The 18,644-nt window shown below is 40.1% G+C and overlaps 1 protein-coding gene across 6 annotated transcripts in view; it reads right to left on the reverse strand.

Annotated features, from left to right (window-relative positions):
• The window catches only part of PDSS2 (decaprenyl diphosphate synthase subunit 2), a 292,097-nt gene that overhangs the window by 16,810 nt on the left and 256,643 nt on the right, over nt 1–18,644 (reverse strand). For 4 of the 6 annotated variants that reach the window (XR_005789938.1, XR_005789937.1, XR_005789939.1 and 1 more), the window contains 2 exons: nt 13,420–14,125; nt 11,451–11,536 (listed from right to left, as the gene is read on the reverse strand). The exons of 1 other annotated variant lie outside the window; for it this stretch is intronic. Coding sequence is in view for 1 of the 5 variants with exons in the window: in XM_040474307.1 (XP_040330241.1) it covers nt 13,967–14,125 (159 nt within the window). In the remaining 4 variants the exon portion in view is untranslated. Of the gene's footprint in view, nt 1–11,450; nt 11,537–12,297; nt 14,126–18,644 lie in introns of those variants that run through there. One more of the 6 variants, XM_040474307.1, reaches the window with a different exon arrangement.

The following is an 18,644-nucleotide window of genomic DNA, read 5'->3' on the forward strand; positions in this document are numbered from 1 at the left end:
AAGTGATGGGTCCCCTTATGTGAAGGATGTCCATTACAAGCTAGGGTTACTTTCATTTTGCACTCTTTATTTTTCTGATTAATTCAATAAAAATTTGAAGCAATTCAAAAAATGTAAAATGTAATATTAGTACTATTTTCTACTTCCTGTGCTCAGTTTTAAAAGGCTGATGTTAAACATAATAGAACAAGCAACTATATGTAATTGTAGAAATTATTGCTGGGAATTTGCATATGAAACACACACCTTTTACTGCCTCTAGTTGGCATTGTTAACTAGGTTATAAATAGCACAGCTGACACACTGCAAACAGAAAGCGCTTTTTGATGGGCACTTGCTATGAATGGAAGAAGTGTTCAAACACAATGTTTAAGTTGGAAAGCTTTCATTAGAACTAGCCGAGGGGGAAAATGGTTTATTTCCTAATCATAGCCTTGCTTAAGAATCCAATCATATAGAAAGACTTATGGTAAACCTTTCTAAAAACAGATATTTATGCTACTATTTGGGTAAATAAGTGATACATCCAGTCTATAAACATATTTTAATAGTGTTGATGGGCACTTTTAAGAAAATTGAGCCGCTCCCTTTGGATTAAATAGTCTTAGTGTGTATATACGGTGAGGCAAAGGAAGTAAAAAGACTAAGATACAAAATTGGAGAGTCCATTTGTATTTATTTACACCGCTAGGGCACTTGGCTGAAATCATTTACTGGAACTTGAAATTTTAAAAACTACTTGAAAAGCTTTAACTATGGAGACGGAACAGAAAGATGCCATTCATTTTGACTGACCATAAAAATGACAATTAATAGGGCAGTATTTTTGCTGATGTTTTATAATGCGTAAGGGCAAAAATTCAACAAAGTTACTATGAGGGCTGCTTCAATCATCACAAGATGTAGGTACAGAAACTAGTGATGACTTTTGCAAGTGACAAAGCTAACATTTGCAGACATCATTCTTTTTTTTTTTTTTTTTTTTTTTTTTTTTTTTTTTTTTTTTTTTTCAACGTTTATTTATTTTTGGGACAGAGAGAGACAGAGCATGAATGGGAGAGGGGCAGAGAGAGAGGGAGACTCAGAATTGGAAACAGGATCCAGGCTCTGAGCCATCAGCCCAGAGCCTGACGCGGGGCTCGAACTCACAGACCGCAAGATCGTGACCTGGCTGAAGTCGGACGCTTAACCGACTGCGCCACCCAGGCACCCCTGCAGACATCATTCTATTTTTATGGACTGTGATCCTTTGGTTTTCAAAAGTTTTTTTTTTTTTTTTTTTTTGCTTTGTTATGGCTGTAAAGCAACTATGACACCGAATTTTGATGCTGAACTACTCATCCAGATGACAGGAGAGGTGAGGGGGCTAGGGACAAATTTTTCTTCCTACACATTTGTTTTTAGGCATCTATATTTGCCTTAGTGCCTTGATACCATGGTGATAGCTTAGCAACAGTAGATACAAAGTAATCTGTCAGGCCAGCTTCTGATCATAAAAAGTTGGCAGGTAGAGTACTGGGGAAAAAAACCATAAATGTTTAGGTGTTTAACAGTTTAATCAAAAAGAGATTTGCTTTCACTACTACCTGCTCTTGTCTAGCTTTTCGTTATATATAGGAAGAGATGAGAATCTAAAAAAAAAAATCCTAAACAAACCCCTGTGTTACAACTGAAAAGACAAAATTTAAACCTTTTCTTTTTTTTTATTTAAACCTTTCTTAAATAGGGAACAAAAAACCCCACATTTTAACCTTTTTAAAAAAGGAACTAATGATGACAAAAGTACATGAAAAGTGTTTTGCAAAGACATTTCAAAAGGATTTTTTTTCTTTTTTAATATTTTTAAGGTTTATTTTTGAGAGAGACAGAGTGTGAGTGGGGGAGGGGCAGAGAGAGAGGGAGACACAGAATCTGAAGCAGGATCCAGACTCTGAGCTGTCACCACAGAGCCCGACATGGGGCTCCAACTCATGAACTTGAGATCATGACTTGAGCTGAAGTTGGATGCTTAACCGACTGAGCCACCCAGGCACCCTCAAAAGAATTTTTTATACTAACAGCCATTCAATTTCTGTCGATGGCCATTAGAAGAACAAAGTTACATAAAATATAAAGATCTTTGTACCAGCAAACTTGGATGACCCAATAGATACTGCCATTTTTAAAGCCAACACACCACACGATGCCTTTCATTATCTTTACTATGATAATTTATATGTAAAGCAAAGAAATTAAAATCATCTGAAAGAAAGAATGCAAAACTTGGAAATGAGAAAATATAAAATCACCTTGATTTTCAGAGCTATTGATTTTTTTGTAAGTTTATTTATTTTGAGATGGGGAAGGGGCAGAAAGAGAGGGAGAGAATCCCAAGCAGGCTCCATGCTGTCAGCATAAAGCCCGACGTGGGGCTTGAACTCAGGAACTGTGAGATCATGACCTGAGCGAAATCAAGAGTCAGACGCTTAACTGACTGAGCCACCTAGGCGCCCCAGGGTTATTTATTTTATTTCAAATACCCGCAAATGGTAAAATATAAGCAAATAGTTGTTAGCTGGTTGAACAGAGATGGCAAATAGACTTCAATTTGTGTGCTGGCTCTGATATATTAATAGTGGCTGCTTCGTGAGCTGTGTTAAGGAGGATTCTGAGGAGTCTGAGGTGGGAGGGAGGGAGATTAGAGGGTAAAAGACTTACTAAGTGGAATGTGGTGTGTGGAAAAGAAGGAGGGTGAGCACAAAGCACTCAATACAAACTTTAAATTTAAGCCTTACACTTTCTTTCCTTTATTTATATATTTATGTATTTATTTTTTAAAGATTTTATTTTATAAGTAATCTCTATACCCAACGTGGGGCTCAAATTCACAACCCTGAGATCAAGAATCACCTGCTCTACCGGCTGAGTGAGCCATACACCCCTATTTATTTATGTGTTTAAAGTAAGTTCTATGCTCAACATGAGGCTTGAGCCCACAGCCCTGAGATCAAGAGTTACATATTCTACCAACTGGGCCAGTAGGTGCCCCAAGTCTTACATTTTATACTAAAATAAATGCAAACCTTACATTTAATTCCATAATATATGTATTTTGTATGCCATAAAAGTTTAATTTTTTTTATGTTTTTATTTATTTTTGAGACAGAGAGAGACAGAGCGCGAGTAGGGGGGGGGCAGAGAGAGAGGGAGACACAGAATCCGAAGCAGCCTCCAGGCTCTGAGCTGTCAGCACAGAGCCCGACGTGGAGTTCAAACTCACAGACTGTGAGATCATGACCTGAGCTGAAGTCGGACGCTTAACCGACTGAGCCACCCAGGCGCCCAGTATGTCATAAAAGTTTAAAAAATCATTTGTTGTTAAGCATTACTTAACTTTAACTTTGTGGGGAACAAAAAGTTCTTAGATAATATTATGCATGTTCATTCTGTGACTTCCCACAGTATCTGGCAAGCTGCTGAGTATCCTTGGGAGTCTCTGTACCCCACTTAGTGAAGCCCACATCTAGAAGATTGAGAGAAATAAAAATGTTTAAATTTGTACATGATAATGTAAGACTCAGAGAAGTTAAGTAACCTGCTTGTCAATGGCAGACATGGGATTTGAAGATTCTAAAGGCCAATTTCTTAACAAAGATTCTATCTATATTCCTCCAAAGACAAGTACCAGGATTCCTTGGGATTCAGGGTTTGGTATTAAATTACTATTCTGTAAAAACACTTTGGAGGCCACAAAAGACCATACAGTAACTAGTAAGTTGGCAATTTCACTATTGCTTTAAAAAAGACAAGCATGGTTTCTGTTTGGGGTAATGGAAAAGCTGTGGAAATAGATAGTGGGGGGTGTGTGTGTGTGCCTGGGCAGCTCAGTCAGTTGAGTGTCTGACTCTTGATTTCAACTCAGGTCATGATCTCATAGTTTGTGAGATGGAGCCCCACAGTGAGCTCTGTGCTGACATTGCAGAGTCTGCTTGGGATTCTCTCTTTCTCTCTCACTCTCTGTGTGTACCCCCCTCCCCCCATAAATAAATAAACATTAAAAAAAGAAGAAAAAGAAAATCATGATTCACAGATTCAAGATTAATATTGCTATGATGGCAATTACCTAAAATTATATCTATATATTCAGTGTAAGCTCTGTCGAAATCCCATCAGGTTCTTTTGTAGAAATGGATAAACTGCTCCTAAAACTTTTATGGAAATGCCAGAGTGGCCAAAAGAGTTTTTAAAGAGAACTCAAGTATAAATGGGGAAATCTGAATAAGATTGATGGATTGTATCAATATCATATCCTGGTACTGTATTATGGTTTTATAAGATGTAATCATTGGGGGAAATTGTAAAGGGTACATGGGATTTCTCTGTGTTATTTCCTATAACTGTGAATCTACAATTATCTTAAAAATAAAAAATTTAATGAAAAAGAAAAGTTGGAGGACTTACATTTCCCAATTTTAAAACTTAATATAGAGCTATAGTAATCAAGACAGTGTGGTACTGCCTTAAAGACAGACATAGAAATCAATGGAACAGAATTAAGAGTTCAGAAACAAACCCTTATATTCATGGTCAAATGATTTTCTACAAAGTGGCCAAAGCAATTCAAAGAGAGAAAGAATAGTCTTTTCTTTTTTTTTTTTAAATATGTTTTTAATTTTTTTTTTTCCAACGTTTATTTATTTTTGGGACAGAGAGAGACGGACCATGAACGGGGGAGGGGCAGAGAGAGAGGGAGACACAGAATCGGAAACAGGCTCCACGCTCTGGGCCATCAGCCCAGAGCCCGACGCGGGGCTCGAACTCCCGGACCGCGAGATCGTGACCTGGCTGAAGTCGGACGCTCAAACGACTGCGCCACCCAGGTGCCCCAAGAATAGTCTTTTCAACAAATGGTTCTAGAACAGTTGGATATCCACATACAAAAAAATTAATTTAATTCACTTGTTTTCAATGGGGTGATTTGGGGTTCCCAAAGGAAGAGTACATTTGGCAATGTCTGGAGACAATTTTGGTTATTACGTGGGGGCAGGGGTGCTACTGATATTTTATATTTAGTAGAAACTAGAGATGCTGCTAAATATCAAAAAATTCACAGGAAAGACCCCCCACAACAAAGAAGGATCCAGCCCAATGTGTCAACAGTGCTGAGGGAGAAACCCTGATATAACTCATACCATACACAAAAACCAATTCAAAATTAGTCATAGACCTAAACTTAAGAGCTAAAGCTGTAACACTTTTAGAAAAGAGCGTTGGAAACCATCTTTGTGACTTTGGGTTAGGCAAGGATTCCTTAGATATGACACCAAAACATGATCTACAAAAGAAAAAACTGATAAATTGGACTTATCAAAATTAAAGACTTCTGTGTTTCAAAAGATACCATTTCAAAAATGAAGTCAAGTCATAAACTGGGAGTAAATACTTGCACATCATATATTTGATAAAGAGTTTGTGGGGTTCCTGGGTGGTTCAGTCAGTTAGGCATCTGACTCTTGATTTTGACTCAGGTCATGATCTCATGGTTCTGTGAGTTTGGGCCCTGTATCAGTGCAGAGCCTGCTTGGGATTCGCTCTCCCTCTCTCACTGCCCCTACTCTGCTCTCTCAAAATAAATAAATAAACTTAAAAAAAAAAAAAAAAAAGAAGCTGTATTCATAATACATCAAGAATGCTTAAACTCAACAAGAAGACAATAATGCAATTAAGAGATGGGTAAAATGTTTGAACAGACCTTTCATCAAAGAAATATGAATGGTTCATTTGCTCATGAGAAGATGCTTAACATCATTAGTCATTAGGGAAATGCAAATAAAAAATCACAATGAGATACTATCTCAGTCCTACTAGAATAGTTATAATAAAAAAGGAACACCAAGGGTTGGCAAAGATGTGAACAAATTGGAATCTACATGTGTTGCTGGTAGAAATGTAAACTGATACAACTAGTTTGGAAAATAGTTTAGCAATTTCTAAAATGTTAAACATAAATTTACCATAAATTTTACTCTTGAGAATCTACTCAAGAGAAATGAAAACTTAGGTCCACACAAAGACTTGTTCTTGAATATTCACAGCAGCATTATTCGTAATAGGTAACAAGTAGAAATAACCCAAATGCCAATCAACTGGTAAATAAACAAATGTGGCACATCCCTATAATGGAACACTACTGAGCAATAAAAAGGAACAATGATTAATGCTACCCCATGAATAAACCTCAAAAACATTATGCTAAATGATGGAACCAGTTAAGAATATTGTATAGTTTCATTTACACAAAATGTCAAGAGAAGGCAATCTATAGAGACAGAGAGTGAATTCCTTTCTGCCCAGGGGTTGACCGCAAATGGGCAGAAAGGATCACCACTGAATTGTGGTGACGCTTTCACAACTTTGTAAATTTACTAAAAGTCATTCTAATTGTATAACTAAACCAGGTGAATTTTATGGTATGCAAACTGTACTTCAATAAAGCTGTTTTTAAAAAAAGAATGCAATTAAAGCAGTTCTAATCTCCAAAAAAAGAAGGAAAGAAAGCTAAAAGGAAAGAGAAGTATGGTATAAAACTGCATAATTACGCAGCAATTACGAACTTCGCAATAAATTGATCATAATCTATTTACACAAGTGTAAGTTACAATGGAATTCATGATATAAGGTGGGGGACATCATCAAAATGCCTAGAAAGTGAGAAATAATGCAAACAGTAAAATTACAATGATTAATTTAAGGAAAGAAAGGTTGCAAGAGTAGCTTAATTCTTTGAGAATGATGTTCTCTAGGCTTAAAAAAAAAAGACCCAAACAAAACAATAACAAAATACAATAAGCTCATACTGTTACAGCATGAAAGATCTGAGTCAGATAAAAATTATTTTGTTTCCCTTTAAACAAACCCTAGGAGTTTCCTTCTCCCAAGGTCTTCTATAGGGGAAGAAAATTTTCCCTTCTTCTCTTCTAGGTTCTTTGGTTGGCCCAATAATGAAATTGGCATAAGGGAGATTAACAGGAGAAAAGCAAATTTAATTTCATATGTACAGGAGCCCATAAAAACTCAAATAACTGACCAAAGAAAGGAGCTCTTATACCTTTTAGACAAAGAAACAATGAATTTGTGAAGAACTGACAAGAAAAAGAGGTTTGGAGTTCAGGGTAGTAAGTTAGTAACAAGATTTGTTTATATAGCCTTCTCAGCCCTCAATTCCTCTCTCTAGTGATAAGGATGTCTCTCTTCCTCCTGGTAGAGGAAGGGTACCTTTCACAGGGGAGATGTATTTCCTGTTTTCAGGACAAAGGAGGGTCAGAGGGTCCTTCTTGCACTGGCTATTTCTCAAGTAGCTTTAATTCAAAATAATCAATACGCCAAAGTGGCACAGTTTTGGGTGGCTTATTTTTTATTTCCCTTCACTTTGAAGAAGCAAAGATGGCTTCTCATCTCCTATAAAATTGTTTCTAGGGGCGCCTGGGTGGCGCAGTCGGTTGAGCCTCTGACTTCAGCCAGGTCACGATCTCGCGGTCCGTGAGTTCGGGCCCCGCGTCGGGCTCTGGGCTGATGGCTCAGAGCCTGGAGCCTGTTTCTGATTCTGTGTCTCCCTCTCTCTCTGCCCCTCCCCCGTTCATGCTCTGTCTCTCTCTGTCCCAAAAAATAAATAAACGTTGAAAAAAAATTTTTTTTAAATTGTTTCTCTGTCGTCTTTGCCAAGAGCAGAAAGTATGACTGTTAGACTGAGGCCCTTCCCTTCTCTAAGAGACAGTGAACTTAAGTGGGAAGGAAGAAGTCATCATTTTGCAGGAATAGGAACCACCAAATGAAGAAAATTAATAGTTCAAGTTGAAGAATTTTAAAAGAATTTGTTACATAGTTTTTTGTTTTGTTTTGCTTTGTTTTTGTTCCACAGTTTTAACCTGCTGCTATGGAGAACTGGCCAGGGCTTTATTTTTCCAAGTCAAAGACTTTCTTAGTAGAACATTAGGAGGCTTTCTTATGGAGTATTTACCACATTCCTATTCATACCAGAGAAACCAACCAGTAATAGAAATTCAGATACCTTGTTTAGAATTTAAGCTACTTATTAATAATGGTTGTGAAGACTGCAGTGTCATGGAGAAGTGTTTATGTTCTGTGAAAACAGCAGGACCCAAAGTTGAATTTATAATGAGAACTACGCCAAAAAAGATATGCATGGTAGAAAAGGCTGAAAGATACATAAATGAAATGGTGAGATGATTATGTTGGCATGGTGAGATTTTGAATGATTAATTTTTTTCTATTTTCTGAAAAAAACAAACAAACAAACAACAACAGTGGTTATTTACTGAAATGTGTTCAAATCTTGCACTGGGCGTAGCGCTTACTTAAAAAAAAAATTTCTTTTAAAGGTTGGGGGTGGGGGTACCTGGCTGGCTCAGTCTGTAGGGCATGTGAGTCTTGACCCTGGAGTTGAGTTCAGGCCCCACACTGGGTGTAGGGCTTACTTAAAAAACATTTAAAAAAATACGTTCAAAAAGTAAAATCTAAGCTACTCCAACAGTGAAGGCAGTGATGAGCCCACTTGTTTGCTGACAAGATGCACAGTGGTGGGTACTGTCAGTCTTGGAGATGAACAGATCAAGTTGAAGGAAAGCTGATGTAGCTTTTCCATGAAGATGGTCAGTGTCCCCAAAAAGAAAGGATAAAAGCCTGAAGAACTTTCTCTTTCTACAGAAAAGAAAGAAATAAGATTCCTCCAGCAGGGGAGGCTGAAAACTTAGCACTTCAGAGCCCCAAGGGCAGGCTGGGTGAGCTAAAGAAAGAGGTGGATCCCGCCATCAGTTCTGGTCCCCCTGGACTCTTCCCAGGTGACCCTTATTTTTCAGTCACCTTTAGAAGTATGTTATCTCCCGGGCTCCTGGGTGGCCCTGTTGGTTAAGCGTTCAACTTCGGCTCAGGTCATGATCTCATGGTTCAGAAGTTCGAGCCCCGCATCAGGCTCTGTGCTGACAGCTCAGAGCCTGGAGATTGCTTCAGATTCTGTGTCTCCTAATCTCTCTTCTCCTCCCCTGCTTGCACTCTCTTTCTCAAAACTAAATAAACATTTAAAAAAATAATTAAAAAAATAAAATAAAGTTGAAATCTATGGGGGAAAAAAAAAAAGAAGTATGTTATCTCCATAATGGAAACGCAGGACCGTTTCTGAAAGAATAAAACAGTTAATTTGAGGTCAGGACTGAAGGTAGGGAAAAGAAAGAGGCAAATGATTATTCTGTTAGATCGCTTTGTACTTTTAAAAGAGAGTGCAAATAACTTAATTATTACTAGAACAAGATTAACAATAATTGAAACTATTTATAATAATGGAATGACCATTGTGTCCTCACAGTTAAAGGAATTAAAGAACCAACCCAATCCATTTCTGCCCTTTTGTACTTCAACAAAGGTGTGGCCTGTGTTCTCTACCTTGAGAGGCAGTCACTACGGATTATAAAGATAAATCCTAGAGCTTCCATTGGTCAGAAAGGTGATCTTAGCAATAGGATTTCAAAGTGGGAAAACAAATGAAGTGGCAGGAAAGTATCTTCCAGAAACTAAGAACTCTAGGAAGGAGCTTGACAACTGTTTTCTGGAAAACAAGGTTCTTCTTATCAGTGATGAACTGATTAGTCTTAAAAAAAAAAAAAAGTATACTCTCACTGCAATTTTGTTGATTACACACAATTCCCCCCAAACTTGCTTGCCCAAAGGCGGCCATGTTACAGCAATTTGTCAGGTTTTGAAAAAAGATCATCATGGATTATTCCGACTACTTTCTGGTCACGAGTTTAATGTGTGGTAGATACTGAGCCTAAAAAAGCCCTTTATCTTTTTGGAGCATTTCGTACTAATGTATGTATATGTCTTTTACCTCAACTTGTAGTGTTACCCACATCCTGGGCCATAGCAATAATACTGTCATGGGTCAGATAAAGTCTCAAACATTAGAGAATGAGACTTGGACCAGGCAAACAATGTCACTGATAATTTATTTTTAGGTGTGACCAGATAACCACATTATGTGAGCAAGAAAAGATGAAGATTTAGTGTTATCATTAAGTAAAACTTACAACAAAGTTTAATGATCATCATAAAATGAATCTTCTTCCAAAGAAGCATGATGGCAAAAAGGTTCACTATTTAAATCGGTATCTCATTGATACTGTTTTTTTAATGCCAGAAAACAGTTTTTCTAAGTTGGAGAGTTTAAAAGAAAAAGACTTGGTGGGGCAGGAAACTGCTTTTAAGTTTTTGAGGAAATAGAATTTAAATGTTTCTTGTTCTTTTTTTTTTTTTTTTAATGTTTTATTTATTTTTGAGAGCAAGTGTGAGCTGGGGAATGGCAGAGAGTAGGGGACAGAGGATCTGAAGTGGGCTCCTCACTGACAGCAGCGAGCCCACGTGGGGGCTTGAACTCACGATCCGTGAGATCATAACCTGAGCCGAAGTTGGATGCCCAACTCACTGAGCCACCCAGGTGCCCCTTAAATGTTCAAAAAAGAAAGTGTCTAGGGGTACAACTAAGAGATGTGTCAGGTACGGAGGACAGTCAGGGTGGGGGGAACAACCTACACAGAGGTGGGCCAAGGGCACCAAGGGAGCCGGGTGGTTGGGTTAGTGACATGGCATGCCATGGGAAAGTCTGTGCGTGGGGATATGGCTTGCAAACTTCACAGAAAGGCCACCTTCTGTCAGAAGTCTGTCTCAGTGTTGTGCAGTAAGAGACCTGATAATCTGTCCAACAGATATTCTCGGAGTGTCTAAAGCACTGGCACTGGTCTAGGTGGTGGGGACTTGGTAGTTAGTGCATGACCAGCTGCAAGGGTTCAGGAGTTAGCAGACTGTAAGAAGGTGTAGTTGGTAAAGTTAGGAGGAAAAAAGTGTAGGTAGAAGGATAAAGAACACGAAGGGAGGAATTTCATTTTAGGGGATAGGGAGGATTGAGCACGTAGAGCCAGCAGGGGAGACACTGACGATTTAAGAATGGGGCCATGAAGGAGGCAGGAAGGCTACAGGCTGGAGATCTTGGAAAGGAAGAAAGAGAGGCAGAGGAAGCAAGAAAGAGGCGCTACTTGGAAGACTCTGGTGGGGAGGCGGGGAGTGAGGGCAGGCCAGGTGGTCAGAGGCGGTCCCCTCGGCCTGCTTCTCCATCGGTAATGGGGGGTATGCTTACCTCCAGAGCGTGACTGTGGGACTCAAACAAGATGGCCTGCACTTGGGGCCCTCGCTATCGCAGCCTTTACACACTTAACAAAGACTGATAGGAAGGAGAGTGCGGGTGGTTTCAGAAGCCTGAAGTGAATGAGGTTTGGAGGGGCCAACTTGCAAGTTGGGGGGACCAGCACAATGCCCAATGAATGAATTCTTCCCTCTAACAAGAAACTGGGGATGGGAGGCGATGGAGAGGGGGTCGAGGGGACATTCCGAGGCCAGAGTCTTACCTAGTCAGCAGAGCCTGCACCCAGGAGACAGGCCAAGGGGAGTGATTAAAGCATGTCTTGGTGCCCCACATTTCTCCCTCAGCTGCCTGAAATTATAAGGACGTAAGAGTTAACAAATATCCCCGAAGAAGGGGCATGAAGAAAGAGTGTCAGTATGTAATACTGTAGGGTTAATGAACCAACCTGTTAGGTTTAACAAAAGCCTGCCAGGACGCTAGGAAGCGGGAACTCTGCTGAGTCGGAGTACAGAGGAAGGGCTGTCAATCAACACTGGGGGCGGGACGCCCGAGCCAGGGAGATGAAAGGGAGGTAGGAAGGTCCCAAAGAAAGCAGAAAGGCAGGTGTTGAAACAGAAGAGTCCAGGATTACATGCCATACAAAGGAGAGCTAGGGATACTTTAAGCCCTAAGCTTTGAGGCAGTTTAGGAAGACGTTTGCTGTAAAGTTTTATACATTCCTTTATAGCCTCTCCCTGGGTTTCACCTTTCCTCCTCCCAGAACCTCACTTAGCATCTTTGTTATCCAGAGTCAGAAATGGCAGACTGTTTTTTTTTTTAAGTTTATTTATTTATTTTTTGGGGGGGGGGAGAGAATGTGTGTGTGTGTGTGTGTGTGTGTGTGTGTGTGTGTGTGCATGAGCAGGGGAGGGGCAGAGAGAGGGAGAGAGAGAGAATCCCAAGCAGCCTCCACACTGTCAGCACAGAGCCTGACATGGGCTTGAACTCACAAACCATGAGATTATAACCTGAGTAGAAATCAAGAGTCAGAAGTCTAACCGACTGAGCCACCCAAGAACCCCAGAAACGGCAGGCTTTTAGAGAATAAAACAAAGCTGGAAGGGACTTCATACATTCTCTCATTTAATTTTATTTGACAGATGAGGAAGTGGAGGCTCAGAGGGAAGTGACTAACTCAAGGTCACACAGCAAACCAGCTGCTAAACCAGAATGAGAAGAGCCCTCGGGTCCTGCCTTTTGGTATCTGACCAGCTGCTTAGTAAAACCTACCGCTCTGTGTAAGCTCCTGCACCTCCAGAGAACACTGAGCACGGCTCCTCCTTTGTGCAAGTTAATGATTAAAACCTACTCTATCTAAAGCATCTAACCATAGTTACTAATTAAGCCAATTTCTGTGAGAAAAGACCATTTCAGACAGAAGAATGTTCACTTTTGCTAAATCTACAGGCCTTCAAATTATAGTAGCATAAACAGTAATCACATTTTAAGAATATTAAAAAAAAATCATAATATGATACCTTAACCTCTGTCACTCACATTTTCTCGTCCTGATAAAACGGTTTTGTAACTTCTAGAGGGAGGAATTAAACTAAAATAACTTCACTGGATGTTTGAGTGAATGAGGTAATAAAATCTGTTTGCTGTGTTCACTGTCTCCAGATAGGGCTGTGATTACACCACATAAGGAAGAAAGGTAGCTGAGTCTCAATCTAGATCATTTATGTAAACTCAGCCTTCTTGTCAACGGTGTTCTCAGATTGCATGCACGCAAACCGCAAAAATCATCTCCTATGAACCACACAGAGACAGTGTCTGATTGCAGGCCTGGGAGGTTGCCTATATTTTCTCTGTAATTGGAAGTCTGTGGTTCAAGACCAAAATTTGACATTCTGAATTAAAAACAAAAACAAAACAAAAAAAACCCCACACCAGTATATTCCCCAGAACAACGGTTCTATATCTAATACTTGTAAAAGTTAAAGGTATTCTCTATACCAAAATATTACAAATGAATACAACATACTTAAAAAAAGTTTGGTTCTTTGAAATGTGTTTGAACAATATTTGGTCTCCCAGAAGGAAACAGAAGCCTTCCTACTACAACCAAGTTAACATTAGAGAGCATTTTAATCTCCTAACTTCGAATATTTGGCATTATGTTTTTCAGCAATTTTTCCTAAAAAAATGTTACAAAAACCATGAAGTGCCAAGTATATTCATACTGTACTTACAAATGCAGAGACATAATTGCAAGAAGACAAAGCACTTTTTTTTTTTTTTTCCTTAATTACTGAACGACCCTCCATTATGTCAGATTGGTCACTAGTTTTTGATCTGACAGTCCTCTCCGGCTGGCAGTGATAGTGTTTCTCTTGACACCTGCAGCTTCCAGCTTGCTCTGTCCTCTCTAGAAAGAAAACCACAGGCCACCGCCCTGGCGCCATCCCTGGCTCGGTCCAATCAATAAGGACTTATTTCCTGTCCATTTGCTGAGGTCACAGGAGCGAATCTCATTAATTATTTCTGCTACTGCAGCCTCAAGTGTGCTCTGGCGTGACAAGTGAAAACTGCTTGACCTTTTTTTCTTCTAATTTTGTTTGTAGCAGTTCCAAAAAGAAGGCAGTATTCATTTAGCAATGTGATAAAAGGAAGGAAAAAATGTATTATGTTTTTAAAGTCATTAACACATTTAGTTATTTCATCATGAAAGCTCTCTCGATCACCTCATTCCCCAGTTTTTTTTCAGCTAACGAACAATAGTGTCTTTTTAATTTGGTGTCACGAAAATCTGGTCACAGCAAACACAATGTTTTCTAAAGCAGATCTGGCCTCCGAGGGAGGAAAGCTCTCCAGGGCCTCCAGTGCCTTGTTTCCATGGTAACGACACAGGTCAATAGCTGAAGTCACACCTTTGCCAGCTTTGATTGTTTCTCGCAACTGTTAAGAAACAAATGCACAATAAAAGTCAGTTTTCCAGGTACCACAACTAAATTGGGGAGGGGAGGTGGAAAACAAAGAAAGGGGGAAACAAAATAGATTCATTGTTTCTGCTGTGTTCTTTTGAGGTAAAGAGGACATCATTCCCCAATGATTCTGAGGCACTAACATTCCCTAAGGCTGCTAGGTGTCTCTGCTCCAGAGCAGCACAATAGGCTCCAATCAGCCTAATTACACCTCCTCCCTGACTCCCACCCCTTGATATCTTGAAATGTGCCCTGCTGGGGAATGGCGGTAATGAAGGCAGAGGGCATTTACATGTCTGGCATTTTGAATTCAGCAGCCTGATATTCTTATGTGAAGAAGGCTTCATTAACATCCTAGTTAGTAACTTTTTTTTTCCACCCTGTATGCTGACACAATAGTTCATGTGAAAATTCAAGAAAGACACCTAGTTTAGATCTGAACACTCCATTTTTAAAACTAAAAGCCTTTATTTGACCGGTTAGAATGAACTGAAACACCTGTTTGTAAAGAATAAACTCTTGCCAACAACTGGAGTTGATTTCTAACCCCTCTCTTTGATGGGGAAGGACCAATAAAAGGGTTATACTTTAGAGCTGAAAAAGATTTATAATGATTTGGGCTGTCCCCTCCCCCTTCCCCAAATTCCATGTTCTCTTTCTCAATGAACACCTCTGCCTAACGCCCTAAATCAGAAGCCTGGGGGGGGGGTCCCCCTTCACGCCCCATTTCTGGTCAGGTACCATGGCTGTAGCAGTGCTGCTCACCCTTGACTGAACTTTCTGGCCCTGAGAGACTGGGTGGGGCCAAGGGACAAGTTCTAGTCCATGAATTACGAACGACGCACGTCACTTCTGGGCTGCAGCATTTAACCACCCACGTGAGTCCCTCCAGAGCTTTCCCTTGGTGGATCATCCAGCCATAGCGGAAGAAGCTCCTCGTGTTGGATTCTCAAGCAACCACGCCGAGCACCAACCACAGTGCCTCTCCAACCTGCACGGGACATGTAGTGTGGGCAAGAAACACATCTTTGTTGTCTGAAGCCACTGAGACTGTGAGGTTGTCTGTAGCCATCCTGACCGAAACAGCCACTAAGTCCTAGCCATTCTATGTCTTTTACAGCTCTCCAATGTACCCTCCTCTCTTCATTGTCATTGCCACTACATTAGTTCAGGCTATCATCATCCCTCGTCTGGGCTGTTTTAGGCAAACCACCTCCTAAAGAGTCCTCCTACAACCAGTTCTTTGCCCTGAACTCCATCTGTCATGCTGCCAAGGAGATCTTTATAAAATGTGAATGTGATCAGCTTAAAACCCTTCACTACCTTCCGAAAGCCTTAAGAAAAAAGAGTCCAAGCTCTTTCATGAGGCAATGGAAGTCCTTTCCTGATCTAGCTCTTGCCCAGCCAGTCCCCCCCACCCCAGCCTCTTCTCCCTTTTATCACTATTTAGGGAGATTGCTTGCAGTAATTTTCCCGTATCTGCTCCCCACCTTCAAACTTCCCAAAGTCCACTGAAGCAGAATACACTCAGCTAGGATGAGAGCCCTAAGGAGCTGGGTGGCCCTCTTCCTTGGGGCTCCCCAAGTACCCCATGCATATCTGGAATACAGCATAATTATATGGTGTTGTACTTCAATTCTCCATTCCCATATCTATCTCTTCATTAGACTCTAAGCTTCTGCACACTGCATGTAACATAAAGTCTGCTTTATTCCTATAATCACACACAGAAGAAAACGGAGGCCCAGAGAAGCTCAGCAGCTCACCCAAGATTATAGGCGGATAGTGGCACAGTTGTGGTCAGAAGCCACGGTTTCTAAAACCCAGTCCAGCGTCACTGAATACTGTACTATCCCCTCCTTCCAGGGGAGGACCCCCCCTCACCCACCACCATTTGTAGCATTTGCAGATTTTTGTGGTATAAAAACTCCCATCATGGCTGATTTCAAGCTACCAAGGGTTGTGGAATCACAGAATTCTGAAATATTTAACAACAGACTCTGAGCTGGTAGGACTCGGCTTGTACACATGTTGGGCTGCAGGATGCTTTACCCTTGTTTTGACATGCAGCTCCTAAGAACATTCTCATACATAACTAGAATATTATTATTATAACTAGGAAAGTTAACAATAATTCTCTATCATTATCTAATATCTAGCCCATGTGCAAATTTCCCCAATTGGCTCTAAAATGTCTTCTGTACCCTATTTTCACCCCCCCCCAATCATGATGAATCTTGGTTTATGAATTGCATTCGTTATGACACTTTAGCATTTTCTTCCCTATGATATTACCATTTCTGAAGGACCAGGCTGTATTGTGCAATGTTTTACATTCTGCATTTCTCTGATTGCTTCATTTAGTTTGCTTTATAAACTTTATTCAGCTAGGCCCAACTGAATATTTGATGGTGACAATGAAGGGTAATTCAGATTAGGGCAAAAGAGTACCCAGGAGATACCACTGAACATTCCTCAAGCCCTAGAAGAGTTAATTTCTCTCACCAATGACTGCTGTATTTCCAATTAACACTCAAATCTTCTCTCTGCAGAGGCAGGCTTTGCATACCAAGGGACCTGATAGCTACCATGAGTAAAATGCCCATTTCATGATTCAGCAGTAATCTAATCCTTCATGGAAGGTATTACTCCTCACAGACATCTGTATACACTCCTACCAACTAAAACTAAACTATTGGCTCAAAAGTAATCCTTTAGTGGGGCACCTAGGTGGTTCAGATGGTTAAGCATCCGACTTTGACTCAGGTCATGATCTCACGGGTTGTGAGTTCGAGTCTCGTGTTGGGCTCTGTGCTGACAGCTCAGAGCCTGGAGCCTGTTTCGGATTCTGTGTCTCCCTCTCTCTCTGACCCTCCCCCACTCACACTAGGTCTCTCTCTCTCTCTCAAAAATAAATAAACATTAATAAAATTTAAAAAATTAATCCTTTAGATATAATTAATAGACCATAAATGAGACTTTTACTATAAATTAGAATAGGCAATTGATCTATCCTGACAAAACAATCTCATCCTTTGTAAATAAATGTGACAAAAGACATATTAAACCAGAATTCCTAAACTTGGTTGACCAAAGATTCACCTGGGGAGCTTTAAAATGCAGGACCTGGGCCCCAATCCTAGAGGTGGGTTCAATAAGGCCGAAAAATACTTCTTAGGTCATTCCAACAATTAGCCAGATTTGGGACTAACTTACTTGCTGGGGTACGTATTTTGAGTGTTTTAAAATAGTTGTGTTGGGTTTATACTGTTTTAACCACACTTCCAAGTAGTCGTCTTTGCAGTGATCAAATTCAACTCAGCCATCGCGTATTGGGCACTAAATGGCCTAGGTATGAAGTAGGGGTGGGAGATACAGGGACAAACACAGTTGCTGCCTCCTAGGACCACCTGTCAGGGGGCTGCCCTAGGACTGAGGAAATGGAGGGGGCTGAAAGGAATACTGAGGAACCAGACCTATGGCCTTGGTTCTAATGCCTGCAAGAGATAAGGCCACAATTAGGAAAATTCTTTCCACTTTTGCCCTCACCTACGTTTTGACTGGGCAAATCCCCAACTAATGCATAGACAGAACTTTCCACATTAGGGTATGTCTAGAAATGCTGGAATGCTCCCTCTGGCCTTTATGGCTTGAAACCCATTTCAGCCGCAGGAAAAGTGACACAATAAAATACAAAAAGGTGAATTACCAGTCTGCGTTTTACTTCTCTGATATAGCACTTTAGGGCACTAATATAATTAAATCTCTAATTAAGTCAACTGAATAATTGTATAAGTGCAGCATCACCTGCAATAAATTAAGTCCAAATCCCTTGCTAGAGGATCCAATTAAGGATATTAACACAGAGAGAAAAAGATGCAAAGTACTTAAAGTTAAGTGCGTTATTATTTAACATTTATTAAAGGTGTTATTAAACACCTTTTCAATGATAAATGTTGCTTTTATGAGACCCTTTTGAGAAATCATTGTATGCCTCTGAAAATTATTTGGTTCAAAAATCCTCTTAAATATTAAAGACAAGCCCCTGCCATGAGATCTAAGCAGCTTTAGCAGAATTGGACACAGCAGCCACTTCTCTCTAATGAAACCAAAGAAAAAATTTAAGACCCAGAAGAAACCCAAGCCCAATCTTATCTTCTCACCTCAGTTTGCAGGAGAAGATCTGGGATGAGATCAGTTAAGTGATGTGGACAAGTGGCACAGGCAAATTTGAGAAATGGCCTGGGTTTCATTTCTGCACATCAGAACCTTTCCCCTCTATAGCACTAGAATAGATTCGGAGATAACCCCAAGTTTTCTTTTCCCCAAACAGAGTGCTTACAGAGAATAGGGATGCTAACACTTGTCTGGAACAGGGGGAGACCTTGTTCTGTAGAAACTGTAAAAGAGAGTAAGGAGTATAAGCAATATGTTAAAGGTTTTGGTTTTTTTTGTTTTTTTTGTTTTTTTTTTTTTTTTGGTGGTTGAAAATA

This window comes from Herpailurus yagouaroundi, unplaced genomic scaffold, assembly GCF_014898765.1.
Source record: "Herpailurus yagouaroundi ecotype Mexico unplaced genomic scaffold, PumYag 139, whole genome shotgun sequence".
In the NCBI taxonomy this organism is placed as follows: Eukaryota; Metazoa; Chordata; class Mammalia; order Carnivora; family Felidae; genus Herpailurus; species Herpailurus yagouaroundi.